The 19,382-nt window shown below is 42.3% G+C and overlaps 1 protein-coding gene across 17 annotated transcripts in view; it reads left to right on the forward strand.

Moving 5' to 3' along the window:
* Window positions 1-19,382, forward strand: part of CELF2 (CUGBP Elav-like family member 2) — an 834,627-nt gene that overhangs the window by 65,084 nt on the left and 750,161 nt on the right. For all 17 annotated transcript variants that reach the window (XR_014175745.1, XM_081957836.1, XM_081957842.1 and 14 more), the window contains exon 2: window positions 10,515-10,550. Coding sequence is in view for 16 of the 17 variants with exons in the window: in XM_081957836.1 (XP_081813962.1) it covers window positions 10,515-10,550 (36 nt within the window). In the remaining variant the exon portion in view is untranslated. The remainder of the gene's footprint in view (window positions 1-10,514; window positions 10,551-19,382) is intronic.

A 19,382-nucleotide genomic window follows, 5' to 3' on the forward strand; every position in this document is an offset into this window, starting at 1 on the left:
ACCTGGGCAACATCGAGTTATCTGCTAGTATAACATAAATTTTGGGCTCAACTGTGGTCCGTAAGTCGAGGACTACCTGTATAAGAATTCAAGAGATGCCAGCTGCTTCCTAGAGAAAATGGCAGGCGGAATTCTCAAAAATGGTGACTTTTGACCGAGTTAGTGTGTTTTTCTATTAACACCATCAAAGACCAGGCATTTCCTTACGGCTGCTCTATTTGCATATAGTCTGCCATGTAAAGACAAGGACCTTGTTTGTTTACCCAAGTGTAAGATTTAAGTCTGTCTCGTGAATCCGGCGTCTAAGTTGCTTTTTAAGGAAATTACAGCCTGCCTCCCAGGTTTGAATAGAAAATTATATAACCCAACACCCCAACACACAAAAAGGCTGCGCTTCCATCCCATTTCTGCGGTAGGTAGATGAGGCATTTTTGACCTTGAGCATCTCAAGTAGTTAATTGGCAAAAGGGCTCTCGAGCACATAGAGACAGAGACTGTGTGTGTGTGTGTGTGTTTATTAAATTAAAAGGTTATTCTGGAAGGATATGCATATGTATGTGGGGGTGTATCTGTATTTGAATGTGTATATATACAATACAATACAATAGCAGAGTTGAAAGGGACCTTGGAGGTCTTCTAGTCCAACTCCCTGCCTAGGCAGGAAACCCTATATCGTTTCAGACAGATGGCTATCCAACATCTTCTTAAAGACTTCCAATGTTGGGGCATTCACAACTTCTGGAGGCAAGTTGTTCCACTGATTAATTGTTCTATCTGTCAGGAAATTTCTCCTCAGTTCTAAGTTGCTTCTCTCCTTGATTAGTTTCCACCCATTGCTTCTTGTTCTACCCACAGGTGCCTTGGAGAATAGTTTGACTCCCTCTTCTTTGTGGCATCCCCTGAGACATTAGAAGACTGCTATCATGTCTCCCCTAATCCTTCTTTCTCTTAAGCTAAACATTCCCAGTTCCTGCAACCATTCTTCATATGTTTTAGTCTCCAGTCCCCTAATCCTCTTTGTTGCTCTTATCTGCACTCTTTATATATACTTACTTACACACACACACACACACACACACACACACACAGGATATTGATCTATCTATCTATCTATCTATCTATCTATCTATCTATCTATCTATCTATCCTTTCTGTATCATATCTATCTCTGTGTATATATAATTTCCTAACTCCCATCCATCCATCCATCCATCCATCCATCTATCTATCTATTTTTCTATATCCATATATCTATCTATCTCATCTCTTTCTCGTACCATAGAAACTATCTACTCTCTCTGTCTCTGTCTGTCTGTCCATCCATATATCTCACTACCTTACCTGTTTCTTCTTTCTCTCTTTCCATCTCTCCCTCCCTCCCTCTCTCTCTTTCTGTCTGTCTGTCTGTATCTCTCTCTCTCTCTCTTTTTTTTTACCTCCCATAAATATTCCTTCAGTTCAGAAGCTGATTTACTTCTCCTCTGTGCCGATGCTCAGGCCACACCATTTGTGTTTAGCCGTGCAGCGTAATTTGTGATGCAATATCTCTGCCCCTCGGTAATAGCAGTATAATTACACTTGATAAGAAGCTCTTGAAATCTGACTGGTTTGGGGATAGAGGAAAAAAAACCCTTCTTAAAAAAATAGAGAAATTAATCTTCCTTTTGTCTACTCTTATTGTAATGGGCATTGTCCTGTATAAATGGATCCATTTCTGAATGCAAAGGCAGGAAGCAATTTGGAATTCCCACTCCGCATTTCATACCGCAACCTTTTTCCCCACTTCCCCACTATTTCCTTCTTCTCCTTCGCTTTCCTGTCTCCGAACACTGTTGAGAAAATGAAGCTTAATATGTCACTTTCTTTGCCTGAACCCAGTAACACGCCTCCAGGGCTGGTTTTGGAAGGCAAAATACTTGAGATATTAATGAGCACACAGCCTCCTTTAAAAGTCAATCCAGGAGTCTATTATTTAATTGGAGCAGGAGCTCAGGGTGTCGATGGTGCAATGATTAATAAGGGGAATTGCTTGGTTCACGGTGCCAAGGTATTGAATCGAATAAGGTCTCTCTCTTTTTTTCCTTATTGGGTTCATTTCTTTTCTTTACTTTTTGGGGTTCATTTCTTTTCTTTACTTTTTTTTGGGGGGCGGGGGGAACGGTGCAAAATTGCTTTAGCAATTATTGTTTGGGGAGAGATTAGGTCCCGTTCTATTTCAGGGAAAGCAGTAGTCCAGTATTTGAGAGGTTGCCACAAAGAGGAGGGACTCCATCCAGTTTTGGTTGCCACGATGTAAAAAAGATGTGGGGACTCTAGAAAAGAATGCAGAGAAGAGCAACAAAGAGGTTTAGGGGACTAGAGGCTAAAATATATGAAGAACAGTCGCAGGAACTGGGTAGTTTAATGAAAAGAAGGACTAGAGGAGACATGATAGCAGTCTTCCAATATCTCAGGGGCTGCCCCAAAGAAGAGGGAGTCAAACTATTCTCCAAGGCACCTGAGGGTAGGACAAGAAGCAATGGGTGGAAACTAATCAAGGAGAGAAGTAACTTAGAACTAAGAAGAAATTTCCTGACAGTTAGAACAATTAATTTGTGGAAGAAGAGACAGTGGAGAAGGAGAAGAAGGAAGAGGAGAAGAGGGAAGAGGAGATAGAGGAGGAGGTGACAGAGGAAAAGGACATGAAGAAGGAAGAGGAGATGGAGACAGGAGGAGAAGTAGGAGGAGAAAGAGATGGAGGAGAAGGAAGAGGAGACAGATGGGATGAGATGGAGAGGAAAAAGAAGAGATGGAGAAAGGAGGAAATGGAAAAGAGGAGATGGAGATGAGATGGAGAAGGAAGAGATGGAGATGGAGAAGGCAAGAAGGAGGAGGAGGAGACAGAGATAGAGATGGAGAAAAGATGGAAGAGGAGGAGAAAGAGAGGAGGAGGAGGAGGTAGTGGTGGTGATGGTGAGTTCTTGTGGTCCATAAAACAACGTGCCTCCATATAAGGAATCCATGAGGATCTAGGGTTAGGAAAGGAACCAAACACTTTGCAAGATTGGAGTGCAAAACACACTGTGTCATATGTCAAAAATCCTGGGAATGCTTTCTTGAGCAGAAGGACAGATGGCCTGAAGAAATTACAACAGCTGCTGAAAGCAGACACTGGTTACCGAAAGCAGCTTTAGCAGGTGAAATCAGATTTGATAAACTTATAAAGGAGAGACCGGTGAATTCCTCCCGGGAGGAAGTTACAGATTGAGCTAAACCAGCTTTCCTGCTGGAAAGGGAAATCCAAGTCAGTCAATATAAAAGTTAAGCACCTGTACGGGAAGCCGTTTAGATTCAGTATAGAGAACAAATTTGGAAACCAAAGTGCGCATTCAGCAGCTCGTGAAGTACACTGGGTTGTCTTTTTCCTCCAAGATTGCTATTTCCTGATTCTCTCCTGAAATTATTACCCTTCGAAATTATTACCCTTGTCAGCCTTTGGGACGTGGAAGCTGAGATGTTCATTACCCTAGACATCTACAAACAGTTTTTGGAGGGTTTTTTGGAACAATTAAATATGAGCAGGCAATGTGCAGCAGCTGCCAAAAAAGCCAACACAGTTCTAGCCTGCATAAACAGAAGGATGGAATCAAGATCACATGAAGTGTTAATACCACTTTATAAGGTCACACTTCGAATACTGCATTCAGTTTTGGTTGCCACGATGTAGGAAAGATGTGGAAACTGTAGAAAGAGTGCAGAGAAGAGCAACAAAGATGATTAGGGGACTGGAGGCTAAAACATATGAAGAACGGTTGCAGGAACTGGGTATGTCTAGTTTAATAGAAAGAAGGACTAGGGGAGACATGATAGCAGTCTTCCAATATCTCAGAGGTTGCCACAAAGAAGAGGGAGTCAAACTATTCTCCAAGGCACCTGAGAGTAGAACAAGAAGCAATGGGTGGAAATTAATCAAGGAGAGAAGCAACCTAGAACTGAGGAGAAGTTTCCTGACAGTTAGAACAATTAATCAGTGGAACAGCTTTCCCCCAGAAGTTGTGAATGCTCCAACACTGGAAGTTTTTAAGAAGAGATTGGACAACCATTTATCTGAAGTGCTGTAGGGTTTCCTGCCTAAGCAGGGGGTTGGACTAGAAGACCTCCAAGGTCCCTTCCAACTCTGTTATTCTAATTAAATCAGTAGAAGCCATACTTCCCATCCCTCTGTCCTCCCTGCTTACACCTTCTTCATGGCATTTTGGTGCTTTTGTTCCCATCCTTACCAAGAAATGATCTTGTCTTCCCCTCCCTTTCCCAGCCAGGAATTTCTGTCTGGTTGTGTGTGTTGTGTTCAAACACAAAGATATTGCTTGGATCTCTGGTAGCTTCTAGCCAACGTTGGCTAATTCTGAAAATGCTAAGCAGCATCATTCTAGAGAAAAGAATGAGAGGTGGGGGGGGGGGGAATGATCGCAAGGTTCCAATATTTGAGGGGCAGCACAAAGAGGGAGTCAATTTATTCTCCAAAGCTCTTTGGCCAGAATCATAGAGGCATGGGGCTAGAAGGTACCCAGGAGATCTTCTAGCCCAGTGTTTCTTTCAGACGGGGGTGTACAAATTTGGGAACCTTTAAGACTTGTGGACTTCAACTCCCAGAATTCCCTAGCCAGCTGGCTGAGGAATTCTGGGAGTTGAAGTCCACAAGTCTTAAAGTTCCCAAGTTTGGACACTCCTGCTTTAAGATATGTGGGCTTCAACTCCTTGAAATCCCCAGCCAGCCCTGTTGGCTGGGGAATTCTGGGAGTTGAAGTCTACCTATTTTAAAGTTATCAAGTTTGTCAAACACCATTGTAACCCAACACAGACTGTCCCAGATAAAGTTGTTGTTGAACTTTGTGCTTGTCTTCTGAACAATCTCTCCAGTTTTGTGCCGTCTGTAAATTGGGCTGGCGCCTCTTCTACCCTCTTATCTAGGTTCTGTTAATTGCAAGCAAAATCATGCTGAATTTGACAGACAACAGCAACAGGAGAAGGCTAGTGGGGACAGTGTGTGAATGTCCATATTTAGGCATGGAAACCACCATAAATTTTGTGAGGGGAACAGCTGGAAATAGCAGAGTTTAAATGTGACAGGGATGTATCTCCTTTGCCTCTCTATTTCCAGATGCTTTTCCTGGTTGCAGATTATCTTGGAAGCTTTCTCTCGTTCTCCCAAAGTAGGAAATCTGGAATAAAGCCAAACCTTGCAACTATTATATTTCACCTCCGAGATGGTGGAGTTGTACAACCACAATTGAGTTTGGGATTTTCATCATAAATTATCGCAGTCATAACGTTGAACGGGATTTGATTTTTTTATCACCAGTTTTACGACAGTCGTTAAGCCAATCCGAAGTTGTTAAGTGAGCAGTGCGATTGTCAGACCTGGAAGCCATTTTTTACATTGGGCCTTCAGGCCTGCCACATTTTCTACTGTGGGAAAATGGGAGAGGGGATTGTATGGAGTATGGGAGATTTATAGTCAAAATAACCTTCCTTTCTCAGAGAGTGAAGGATGTCTTGCCCTGCAGCTGCGATGGTGTGACTGGGAGGCATCTCCAGTTTTGGATGGTGCCTGATTGGAACATGTGATGGACACGTGGGTGCTGGGCAGGGACTTGAACTTTCATTTGGGTGGGGAAAACCTGGAAGTTTTCAGATTCAGGTTTTCCCAGATGTGCCAATATGACATCTCTAATAAAAGAGAACTTTGAGGAAACTTAAGCCTTGACGTCTTCTTTTGTTGGGTGTGTTACATGGAACCTTAACAGTGATTGTGTGAATCCATGGGTATTTTTTTGCTGAAAATTGGCAAAAAAAAAGGTAGCAAATCGCCGTAAGACACTGCAGCCGGTCATAAATGTGAGACAATTTCATCGCTTCGCTGATGAAATTACAACATCACTGAAAAAAAGGTGACCGATGACGGTTTTTCACACGTACAACCGTTACAGCATCCCCATGGTCATGTGATCAAAATTCAGACATTTGGCAACTGGCATGTACTTAGGACGGTTGCAGTGTCACATGATCTTCTGTGACCTTCTGATAAGCAAAGTCAATGAGGAAGCCCAATTCACTTACTAACTTAACAACTGCAACGATTGACTTAACAGCGGTGGCCACAAAACGGAGCAAAATTCATTTAACAACTGTCTTGCTTAGCAATGGAAATTTGGGGCTCAATTGTCGCCGTAAGTCGAGGGCTACCTGTATTGTCTTTCAGTAACGCAGATCAGATGTGAATCCAACTTGAGTGATGATGATGTGTTTGGTCTCGTATATCAGGAATTAGAAACATTTCCATCTGAGTTTGCTTGAAATTTCATGGAATTGAAGGAAATTTAGGGTGGTTAATTAAGCCAAGGAAAGGGAGGTGTCAGGTTTCCAAGTAACACCCTCCCCCCCCCAACAAAAGAAGACACCAAGGCTTGAGTTTCCTCAAAGTTCCATGTTATTTAGAGATGTCATATTGGCACATCTGGGAAAACCCGAATCTGAAAGCTTCCCGGTTTTCCCCACCCAAAAGAAAGTTCAAGTCCCTGCCCAGCACCCACATGTCCATCACACGGTCCAATCAAACACCGTCCAATGCTGGAGATGCCTCCCAGTCATCCCATCACAGCTGCAGGGGCAGTTGACCTTGACTTTCTGAGAAAGAATGTTGTTATGGCTACATATCACCCACACTCTGTATCATCCCCCCCACTCCCATTTTTCTACAGTAGAAAATGTGGCAGGCCTGAAATCCAGAAAGGGAAAAGATGGCTTCCAGGTCTGACAAGAGAAAGTGGAACAGAGAAAGGCAGAGAGGAAACAGGAGGTTGATTGAGGTTATTGAATGAAATAGACCCGTGATGGCGAACCTGTAGCACGCGTGCCAGAGGTGACACGCAGAGCCCTCTCTGTGGGCACGTGTGCCATCACCAGCTGCTCTTCTGGTTTCTGAGATGCACATGCACACTGGACAGCTGGTGTTCGCGCACACCGGAGTGCGTGAAACCCGAAGACCATCTGGCCCCAGTGCACATGCACACACTGGCCGCCTATTCTTGGTAACATAAAGACCAGGTGGCCAACATTTGGTGCCAAAAAGGTTCATCATCGCTGAATTAGACCAAGATGGGGTTGGCAGGTTGTGAAAAGCTGCCATATGTAGCTGCAGAATTTTGAACCGCCACTAGAGGACAGTCAAGAGACATAGCGAACTGTCTCTCCTGCCATCTAGTGGTCATTTGGATGTCTATGGAGATTCTCAGTCATTCAGGTCATGGTTGTCCCAAAGGTGCTTTTTTCAGACTTTCTGGATTTTCGTTTAGATTTATTGGCAACCTGACTTCCGTGCAATTTTTGAAGCAGAGAGAGGGAAAGTAAAGCTGGATGAGGTTTAGCAATTCTGAATAAATTCTCTTAGAGTAGCTGAGATGGACACCCATTGGGAGAGTAGTCATGTCTTCCTTTCCAAATATTCAAGTACCTCTAGTTTGAGTAGCTACAAGGGGAGAACGGACCTCACCTTTTCAACTTTAGATGTTTTGTTTCATTTTTTTAAGGCCAGGTAGTTCTAAGTCACCAACAGAGTTTCTGAATTTGACCTCCATGGTAATTGACTCTTCTCTGGGGCACAGTTCTAACGTGAGAATTAGATCGACCCATATGGTGACATTTTGATTCTAATACAATTAAGCCAGTGATTGTTTGCTTCGGGATATGTGACTCAACAGCTCACGTTGTTCATATCAGGAGCTTCTGCTGACACACTGGCAGGTTTTTGTGGCATTTGTGTCAGGACAGACAAGCAAATTCCATGTATGCTACAGTGGTATACGAATAGGTGTACATGAAAAGAAGATATTAGAATCAAGATCATGTGAAGTGTTAATACTACTTTATAACGCCTTGGTAAGGCCACACTTGGAATACGGCATCCAGTTTTGGTCGCCACGATGTAAAAAAGATGTGGAGACTCTAGAAAGAGTACAGAGAAGAGCAACAAAGAGCATTAGGGGACTGGACGCTAAAACATATGAAGAACGGTTTCAGGAACAGGGAATGTCTAGTTTAATGAAAAGAAGGAGTAGGGGAGACATGATAGCAGTCTTCCACTATCTCAGGGGTTGCCACAAAGAAGAGGGAGTCAAGCTATTATCCAAAGAACCAGAGGGAAGGACAAGAAGCAATGGGTGGAAACTAATCAAGGAGAGAAGCAACTTAGAACTGAGGAGAAATTTCCTGACAGTTAAAACAATTAATCAGTAGAACAATTTGCCTCCAGAAGTTGTGAATGCTCCAACACTGGAAGTTTTTAAGAAGAGATTGGACAACCATTTGTCTGAAATGGTATAAAGTTTCCTGCCTGAGCAATTAATGTTATCTAATTAATTGAGACATTTTGGTGGTAATGGTTAAGGCACCAGGCTAGAAAATGGAAGATTGTGAGTTCTAATTACTCTTTTGGCATGAAAGACAACTGAGTGACCTTGGGCCAATCACCAGGATACTGTGAGTTCTAGTCCCGCTTTAGGCATGAAAGACAGCTGGGTGACCTCGGGCCAAGAAAGCTTGTAAAATGGGGCAAAATTCACTTAACAACTGCCTTGCTTAGCAATTGAAATTTTGAGCTCAATTGTTGTGGTAAATGGAAGACTACCTGTACTATATTTTCTATAAGATCTTATAAACTTTGAATGAGAACATATGATATCTTGTAATGTCTTGACATCTCCAGAGATTTCAGCTATATTAAATGCGGTGGGTTTTTTTTTCTTTAAAAAAAGATCATTTAAAAATCATCTTTATTTCATTTAATGTCACGGTGTTACATAACTCATCCCCCTCCTAGCTGAAAAAATGCAAAGAATGTTAAGAATTCCCACCTACGGTTACGAAAAGTGCCATCCAGGATAAACAAGATCAGTTCCTAAATTCTTATTTTTGTTTTTCAACTTTCTGACAAACCCAGCGGATTCCAATACTGTAGCGTGTGGCCAAAATGTCAGTTCCTTTACTTTCTCTTCGTTTATCTCTGTTATTTTTTTATTGAGCAAGTATGTATGAAATCATACCACCACCACCCCAAAAAAATAGGACCATGATGTGTTATAATATGATTCACATCCTACGTACATGGAGAGAAGTGTAAAACAGCCTCCAAAATGAATCTTGCGATAGTTTAAGGAATGATTCTAGCAAAGGTTCTTCTCCCTTAGCCATTCTTATCAATAATTTTGGAGGAATTGTTTTGATTATTATTATTATTATTTTGGTTTTGAGGGTTTTTAGTTTTGAAAAACCAAAGCATTCTTTCTCTTGCTCTTTGCACAATTGTTTTTCTGTAGTGTTTTAGCGTTCTCAGCACACACACACACACATGCATGCACACTAAAGCCCATCCCCCAGGAATTGAAGGGAAGGAAAAGAAGAGTTTCTTTGTTAATCCGGAGAGCATTTGAACGAGATGAAGTGTGGAAATATTGCTAATGAAAGCCCGAATGTTGTTAATGTATATCTGCAGTTCTTGTGAATTTTCTTACTTATTAGGATTAAACACATTTGAATACTAATGAAGTTTCTTTTTTCTCTCCCCCCTTCTCTCTCTCTCTCTCTCTTTCTCTCACATTCTCTCTATCACACACACATTTTCTCTTTCTCTCACTCTCTCTCCACACATTCTCTTTCTCTCACATTTTCTTTCTTTTACATTGTCTCTCTTTCTCTCACATTCTCTCTATCAAACACACACATTTTCTCTTTCTCTCTCTCCACACATTCTCTCACATTCTCTCTTTCTTTTATATTGTCTCTCTTTCTCTCACATTCTCTTTCTTTTACATTGTCTCTCTCTTTCTCTCACATTTTCTCTCCATCAAACAAACATTCTCTCTTTCTTTTACATTGTCTCTCTTTCTCTCTCACACTCTCTCTATCAAACACACATTCTCTCTCACACACACATTCTCTCTCTTTCTCTTTCTCTCACCTTCTCTCTTTCTCTCACACTCTCTATCAAACACATGTTCTCTTTTTTTCACTCTCACACACATTCTTTCTCTTTCTCTCACCTTCTCTCTTTCTCTCACCTTCTCTCTATCAAACACACAATCTCTTTCTCTCACTCTCTCACACACATTCTCTCTCATACATTCTCTCCTTTTCTTTCTCTCACATTCTCTCTCTTTCATTTACATTGTCTCTTTCTCTCACACTCTCTTCTATCAAACACACATTCTCTCACACACATTCTCTTTCTCTTTCTCTCACACACTCTCTATCAAACACACATTCTCTCTCACATTCTCTCTCACGCATTCTCTCTTTCTCTTTCTCTCATCTTCTCTCTCTTTCTCTCACATTCTCTCTATCAAACACACATTCTCTCTCACACACACATTCTTTCTCTCTCTTTCTCTCTTATTATTTCTCTTTCTTTCTCTTACATTCTCTCTTTCTCTATCTCACTCACTCACTCCTTCTCTCTCTGTCTCTCTATTTCCTTGTAGTGAGACTGCCACAGAGTTATCTGGAATCTTACCAAGGTAAGCAAGCTGTTCTGCTAACCCAGATCTGTTTGTTGGAGCCAAAGAGCTGCTTTGCTAAGTGATGCATCCAAGACAGCCTGTCACACGTTTGGAAGGGGGGTTTGGATGGGTGAGTGGGTGGGTGGGAAGAGGGAGAGGCCATTTCTAAAAGAAACAGTCATTAAGAAAAAAAGTGTGTGCTTTAGACAGAAGCATCTGTAGAGTGGGCTCTTTCAACAAGAGGTGATCTGTGTACTTTTGTTTTAATCGCTTCGTTTTAATTGCCACGATGTTGCTTTGCGAACATCCCAGGGGAGCGACTGCCAGGTTCAGGCTTGGAAGTCTTCACAGGGAACTTCAGCTTGCTTTCAGGTGTTCTGCTTGTGGTGTCGGGTCCTTCCTGCCTTCCTTCTTCCCTCCCTCCATTTCTCCTTCCTTCCTTCCTTCTTTCCTTCCTTCCTTCCTTCTTCCCTCTCTCCATTTCTTTTTCCTTCCTTCCTTCTTCCCTCCCTCCATTCCTTCCTTCCTTCTTCCCTCCTTCCCTCCCCTTTAACCCTCTCTCTCCCCCTCCTCTTTAACTCTCCCTCATTCCTTGCTCCCTCTGTCCCTCCTTTTTAACCATCTCTCCCCCTCCTCTTGAACCCACCCTCCCTCTCTCTCCCTCCTCTTTAATCCTCCCTCCTTCCTCCCTCCCCCTCTCTCCTTCCTCTTTAACCCTCCTTCCTTCCTTCCTCCCTCCCTCTCTCCCTCCTCTTTAAACCTCCCTCCCTCCCCCTCCCTCTCTGTCCCTCTTTAATCCTCTCTCCCTCCTTCCTTCCTTCCTCTCTCCCTCTTCTCCCTCCCTCCCTTCTCTTTAAACCTCCTATCTTCCTCCCTTCCTCTCCTTCTCTCTCCCTCCTCTTTAACCTTCCTTCCCTCCCTACCCTCCTCTCTAACCCTTCCTTTCTTCCTCCCTCCCTCCCTCCTTTCTAATCCTTCCTTCTTTCTTTCCTTCCCTCCCTCCCTCCCTCCTTCGTCCCTCCCCCCCCCCCCCCCCCCCCCCGGTCATTCTCTCTTTCAACAAGCAGAAGGGTATTGAAAGGTTCATGTGGGTGTGAATCTCTTAAAACAGTAAATACTTTTCCAGCACTTTGGGAATGGCAGAGTAGACTCGGCACGAATGCTTTTAAGCACGTGGGATCATTTCCGTATTATCTCTGCTGATTAAACCTGGACTCCGTGTTCTTTTGTGTTTCCAAAACAGGCATAATATTTTTTTGAGTCAGAGGAGAGGGGAGGCAAAAGAGATATGCACTTCCTTCACAAATTTTTTTTTTTAAACCCTCCATTTTGTAACTTTATGGATGCAGCCACAGATAATATTTGATGAAACTGCGCTTTGGCTCAAGCTGATAATTTAAGACATGGGAACAAATCCTAGTAGTAGAACTTAGTTATTTGGCCTCCTTTGGCCTCCTTTCATCTTTTCCAACTAGATATACAATTCAACCATCTTACTTTCTTTAAAAAGTTTGGGCAAGTGGACTCTAAATTGCTTATAGGAAATTTCACATTCTTCCTATTCTGAATTTCTCTGAATTTTATGCTATTTACCAATCAAGGAAGAACTTTGGAAGTCTCTTACAGGCTTGTACTAGTTAAGTCTGTGACAGCTCATAACATTTTCTCTCATCCTTCCTCTAACTACCCTGGAACATCATATCTACCAAATTTATGTTTTGTCTTTGTAAGTTTTTTCTTGTAAAAAGGTTGCACACCAAGGGGGAAATGGTTCGTTTGGGAAAAGCTGCCAGGTATTCTCTCACCAATCCAGAACTTCAGTGAGAAGATGAAAACAATCCTAGTGGCACCCATTTTTTACCAAAGCATTATTTACATGACAGTTCGATCCTAGGTAGAGGCAGCTATTGAGAAAATGAGGACACCCCATCAGAAGAGGATATAATTTGGAAAATTTTATTGTGCCGAAATGGATGGACTGACTTAAAAAATAAAAGATAAAGAGGACACAGAGTATTACTTGATATGAAATAGATTTTACGAGTGGTTAGAGACAAAAGGTAGAAATTAGGCAAAGAAAGATCATTGCTACGTATGAATTAATTATAAAAATGATTCATAATTATAAATACGCCAAGACAATCAACGAGTAGAGTTGTATAAGTATAGAAGTATAAATAAGCCAATACAAAGAGAAAGTTAGCTAAAGAACTATGTTATATTATTATTATCGTTACGTTACATATGTATTAAAATGTATTACATACAGTGTGTGTGTGTGTGTGTGTAATGTAATTATAATAATAATATACACGCGCACACACTCTGCTTCTGTAAATTATGACTGGTTTTCTTTTGAAACTTGGCTCGAGGCTCATGAATCAATTAGGGCATCTTTCGGAAACCTGAAAATACCCTGACAATGTTCTATACTCAAAATATTAATGAATAAAATAATGAAACTTGGAGGGGAAAAAAGGAAGTTAGGGTCTCCTTCTTGAGCGGGGGGTTGGACTAGAAGACCTCCAAGGCCCCTTCCGATGCTGTTATTCTGTTCATCTGTTGAATATTGCAACACTGCTATCATGTCACGCCTAGTCCTCCTTTTCCCTAGACTAGACGTACCCCATTCCTGCAACCATTTCCATGTGTGTGTCTACGTCCCTATGGTCACGCATCTGCCAATCCTTTCTCCTGGCCAAGAAAACCCGACCATCTTTCTGAACTCAGCTCATAAGCAACGCTTGTTTTTCTTGACAAGCAGCTAGTTAAGTTTGGCAGTATCTACAGAGTTCAAAACTCACCCATCCCCATTCCGGGCATTTTCGGTGTAAACTCACTGTGTACAAAATGCAGAAGACACACCACCCCGCACAAACGTGTGTCTTCCCGATCGCTGACCTTTAGGCTGGCTTATTTAATATAGATACATCCGTGAATGATATATTGGCAAAGGAGTTGACAAGCAGAAGCCGGGCGGGTAGAAGATTCTGTAGCTTCCCGAGGCGCTGCAATCTAATCTTGATTATTCTGTCAGCCTGGTTATTTGCTTTTTTTTTCCCCCTCCATGCTTTATTTATTTTCACATGATGAGCTCCTTAAGCCTGGCATGAAATAAACTTGTGATACAAGCCGGCCCGAGGTGGAGGAGAAAGTGGGGCTTGTTAGAAATTGCACTCCACGAGTTGATATTTGTTAAAAAAAAATTAGCAATGGGTAGGCAGCATCCACAACCTCACAGTGGCAATTGCCGTTCTAATCTAGTTCGATTCACATCAATTTAAAGATGTGTGGCCTTCAACTCCCAGAATTCCCCAGGCAGCCTTTGTGTCAGGGTTCCAAGTAAGACACACACACACACACACACACACACACACACCCCAATGAAAGAAGACTCCCAGGCTTGAGTTTCCTCAAAGTTCCATTTTATTAGAGAGGTCATATTGGCACATTTTGGAAAACCCGAATCTGAAAGCTTCCAGGTTTTCCCCACCCAAATGAAAGTCCAAGCCCAAGCCCAGCACCCTCGTGTCCGTCACATGATCCAATCAGGCACCATCCAAAACTGGAGATGCCTCCCAGTCAGACCATCGCAGCTGCAGGGCAAGTTGTCCTTGACTCTCTGAGAAAGGAAGGTTATTTTGACTATATATCCCCCATGCTCTATATAATCCCCCTTCCCATTTTCCCACAGCAGAAAATGTGGCAGGCCTGAAGGCCCAATGTAAAAGATGGCTTCCAGGCCTGACAACTTGTGGACTTCAACTCCCAGAATTCCCCAGCTAGCATTTGTAGATTTCAACACCCATAATTCCTCAGCCAGCAATCCTGGGTTTCAACATCCAGCATTCCCCAGCCAGTATTCATGGACTTCAACTCCCAGAATTCCCCAGGTAACATTCCTGGATTTCAACATCCATAATTCCTCAGCCAGTATTCATGGACTTCAAGTCCCAGAATTCCCCAGGCAGCATTTGTGGACTTAAATTTCCAGAATTCCCCAGCTAGGATTCATATATTTCAATACCCATAATTCCTCAGCCAGCATTCATGGACTTCAAGTCCCAGAATTCCCCAGGCAGTATTTGGGGACTTAAATTTCCAGAATTCCCCAGCTAGGATTCATAGATTTCAATACCCATAATTCCTCAGCCAGCATTCATGGACTTCAACTCCCAGAATTCCCTAGGCAGTATTCCTGGATTTCAGCACCCATAATTCCTCAGGCAGTATTCATGGACTTCAAGTCCCAGAATTCCCCAGGCAGCATTTCTGGATTTCAACATCCTTAATTCCTTAACCGGTATTCATGGACTTCAACTCCCAGAATTCCTCAGCCAGCATGAAGATCACATGATCCTGGGACCCATGCAAGAGTTGAAAACAATGCTGGTTGCCAAGCGCCCCATTTTTGATCACATGGCCGTGGGGATGCTGCAACAATTTTAAGTGTAAGGACTGATCATAAGTCATATTTTTTCCAGTGCTGTTGAATCGTCGCTAGAGGAATAGTTGTAAGTCGAGGACTACCTGTGCAGGCACAAAAAGGGCAGGCCTTTGTTTTCTAGGTTGTGACTGACATCTTGAGGAGGGGGTGGGTGGAAGTTTCCATCTGCAGGAAGCCTGAAAGCCTCTTCTAAGCATGGGATACTTTTCTCCGCATTGGATTCGTCTTCGTACCCACCAAATTCTTTCCTTTGTGTTGCAGATCAGAGGAGGGATCACCTGGTGTCCTCCTTTCCATCTCTGTTCTGCTTGTGTATATATCATTTCCTATCTCTCATCTCTTTATCCATCTATCCATCCTATCCCATCCCATCTTTCTCATACCATAGAAATTATCTACATTGTCTGTCTGTCTATCTATCCACCCATCTATCCACCCATCTATCTATCCTCTATAACACTACCTCGCCCCCTCCCCTTCTCTCTCTCCTGGTTCTTGCCTGCTTTTGCACCCAAAGTTGACAGTTGAATGTTTTGATGTTTGTTGTTTAATTAAATAAACTTTAAGATATCTTTATGCTGCCGAATTGTGCAAATGGTAGTATGCTTGTTCTGATTTGGACTGGGGGGGGGGGGGGGTTGGGAATGAGCCGGGTGCAAACTAAGTGGGAAATTAAATATAATTTTACAAGACTCCTGTCCCAAAGACAGCATTAAAGAATATATATGTGTGTTGTTTTTTTAAAAAAAAAGAATTTTATTGATTTTAAAACATTTATGGGAAAGGGTAAGTGGATATACAAAAATTTTGGCAGCTCCTTTATGCTAGAGGTAGAAATCTCTCCAAATCTCACAAATCTCACAAAGATAAAAGATAAGCAGAAACAGTGTCTTGTTATACATTATATCAACCATGTGTTCAATCATCTATTTTGCCACTTTCTAATATATCAACAATTACAATGATTATGTGTGTGTGTGTGTGTGTGTGTGTGTGTGTGTGTGTGTGTGTGTGTGTGTTGTATTTGTGCTGATAAATAAATAAAGGGAGACTAGTATAGATCCATTTCAAGCTATTTAGCTCTCATCAGCTAGCCATACCCTTACTGGGATTAGAACCTGGACTGTATTACATATTAGGCAAACACAAATACATACCTATTTCCCTGGCTCAACTGATAAGGAGAGCCTGTGGCTTAGTGGCTAAGACTCCTGCCTAATATATAATACAGCCCAGGTTCAAATCCCAGTAAGGGTATGGCTAGCTGATGAGAGCTAATTAGCTCGAAATAGATCTATACTACTCTCCCTTTATTTATTTATCAGTACAAATACAACACAAATATAAAAAGGCAACATTAAAAATAAAAATATGGTTTTCTGCCTGCATGGTCTTCTGTGATGAGCCGAAGGACAGAAAGAGGGAGTAGTGAGCTTCCTCCCATATTTAGGCATACCAGGGGTTGTAACACACATACATACATACATACATACATACATACATACATACATACATACATACATACATACATTAACACCAGGCAGGCAAGTATTGGCAGAAGACTATACATCTATGGAACGAAGCGATATTGTTAAGACCTTGGTTTAAATTATTGAAGAAGTGAAATTGTTCCTTTATTTCTGTCTTAAGCAAAGGTTTCCACTAGCCTATGTCAATCCATTCGCCCTCCGAAGAAGATATTCCTCAGAGCTGTGTTTCTCTACCTCGGCAACTGGATGCGTGGACTTCAACTCCCAGAATTCCCCAGCCAGCCTCTCCCAGAATCCCCCACACTGGCTGGAGAATCTTGGGAGTTGAAGTCCCCCCATCTTAAAAGTTGCCGGGGTTGAGAAAGAATTTCTAAAGGGGGCAAAAGCCTAGCGGGAACAGCGAAAGGAGAAAAAACCAATCAAAGGAATTATTATTGCTCCCAACAAGGAACATCTGATGATGTTATTATTGTGTTTATTGTGTTTATTTGCCAATGAATCATCACAATGAATCATAACACTTTGAGGATGCATTTTTTTAAATTTGTTCACGTTGCAAAGGTAGGCTTCTATTTTAAAACATTTTTCCTGTGTTTTGACACAGAAACTGTTGTATTTCTTCAACTGGGGGCGGGGGGGGTGTTCATCAGAATTCAGTGGCATATTGGTTAAGCTTCTCCATTGGGGAGATCCAAGTTTGAGGTTCTCTAGACGATTCTCCTTAATTACACTGGCTATTGTTAATCTAATTTGGGATGGCAATTAGCTGGCGACGGATATATTAAAAATAAACAGTTGTGTTTGCGTCAGAAATCAATTAAGGTTCTAATTGCAAAGCTCGTGCATGCATTGGTAACATGGCCATTAAGTGAATCAGGTTTCCCCAATGACTTTCCTTATCAGGAAGTTGCAAACGCTGGATCACATGACCCCGGGACAGAGCAACTGTCATAAATATGAGTCAGTTGCCAAGTGTCTGAATTTTGATTACATGATGCCCATAGGGAGGCTGCAACAATCATAAGAATGAAAAACAAGTCTTAATAGCCATAGCACTTAGACTTATATACCGCTTTACAGTGCTTTACAGCCCTCTCTAAGTACTTTACAGAGTCAGCCTATTTCCTCCAACAATCTGGATCCTCATTTTAACCACCTCGGAAGGATGGGAAGGCTGAGTCAATCTTGAGCCGGTCAGGATTGAACTCCTGGCAGTGGGCAGAGTTGGCCTGCAATGCTGCATTCTCACCACTGCACCACTTCCGGTTTGTCCATAGGGCCGTTTTGCACCCTCTGGAGCCTTCCAGGAAGCCGCCTGAAGGCCCCTGTGGGCTCTGGAGGTCGAAAATTGGCCCTACGGACAAACCCGAAGTCGCTTCCGGTTTGATCGTAGGGCTGGTTTTTGCCCTCTGGAGCCTTCAGGGAAGCCTCCTGAAGGCCCCGAAGGGTGAAAAACGCACCTATGGGGAACCTGGAAGTTCGGGAACGTGACTTCTGGTTTGTCCATAGGGCCGATTTTCAACCTCCAGAGCCTTCAGGAGGCTTCCCTAAAGGCTCCTGAGGTCGAAAATCGGCCCTAAGGACAAACTGGAAGTCACCATTCCCGAAATTCTGGGTTCCCCATAGGTCCGTTTTTCGCCCTTCAAGGGTTGGGTGGGCTATTTTCACCCTCCCCAGGCTCCTAGAAAGCCTCTGGGGCCTGGGGAGAAAGAAAAAACCACGCCAAAAGTGTGTGTGGGGGGGTTGTCACTGATCACAGGCATGCATGCATGGGGGGGGGGGGTTTACACGCATAGCATTACGACTCCCCCTGTGTTCCCCCCACTTTTGGCACGGGAGCCAAAAAAGATTTGCCATCACTGTCCTAGGCTAAGCACCAGAACTATCTTTCTTTCTTTTTTTGAAAAAAGTTTTTTATTTTTAAACAAACAAAGACACACAAAACATGAAACATAAAACCCTTGTCAATTACATACAGCATGTCTAGGTTGCAAGCATTTGTTCATCGCCACTTTCAATTGTGTATCAGGTCACAGATTATCCATCAAGCATACACAGATACATTATTATCATTGTACATCGTATTGTTTAGTTATAATTGATATTCCTTTGTTTTATACAAATATTCTAGAAACTAGATTCACATATGTACCCATATTCCATTTCACCCTTATTTGTCTTTTTAATAATAATATGTCTTTATAGAATCACCTATCTCATTATATTATTTTTGCAATCTGAAAGAATTATCTCCAACATTTTATATTTATGCATCACTACTGATAAAGATTGTATCTACCGTATTTCCCCGAAAATAAGACAGGGTCTTATTTTCTTTTGACCCCCCCACCCGAAATAAGCGTGGCCTTATTTTGGGGGAAGTATTATTTTTGAGGTGCAGGAGGCGGCGAGCGTGGTCACCTCATGGCTGCTGCTGTGTTGCAATATTTTCGGGGGAGGGCTTATTTTAGCGCATGTGTTCAAAAGCCGGATTGGGCTTATTATCCGGGGAGGTCTTATTTTCAGGGAAAGAGGGGAGGACAGGGGCTTCCAAATGTGGTCATTTTAAAACTTGTGAACTTCAACTCCCAGAATTCCCCAGCCTGGTTTAAGAGCCTTGCAAGAGTTTGACTGGGGATTCTGGGTATTGAAGTATTGAGGTCTATGAAAGGAATTGTCAATGAATGACCGAACATTTGCAAATGCAGGTAGACCTCGATTTACAACAGTTCATTTAGTGACCGTTCAAAGTTACAACAGCCCTGAAAAAAAGTGACTTAGGACCATTTTTCACAGTTATGTCCTTTCCAGCACTCCCAAGGTCATGTGAATGAAAGTCAGATATTTGGCAATTGCTTCATATTTATGACTGCTGGTGGGTCCTGGGGTCACGTGATCCCATTTAGTGACTTT

Source organism: Natrix helvetica (genome assembly GCF_964273705.1).
Source record: "Natrix helvetica genome assembly, chromosome: 6".
NCBI classification, from domain to species: domain Eukaryota; kingdom Metazoa; phylum Chordata; class Lepidosauria; order Squamata; family Natricidae; genus Natrix; species Natrix helvetica.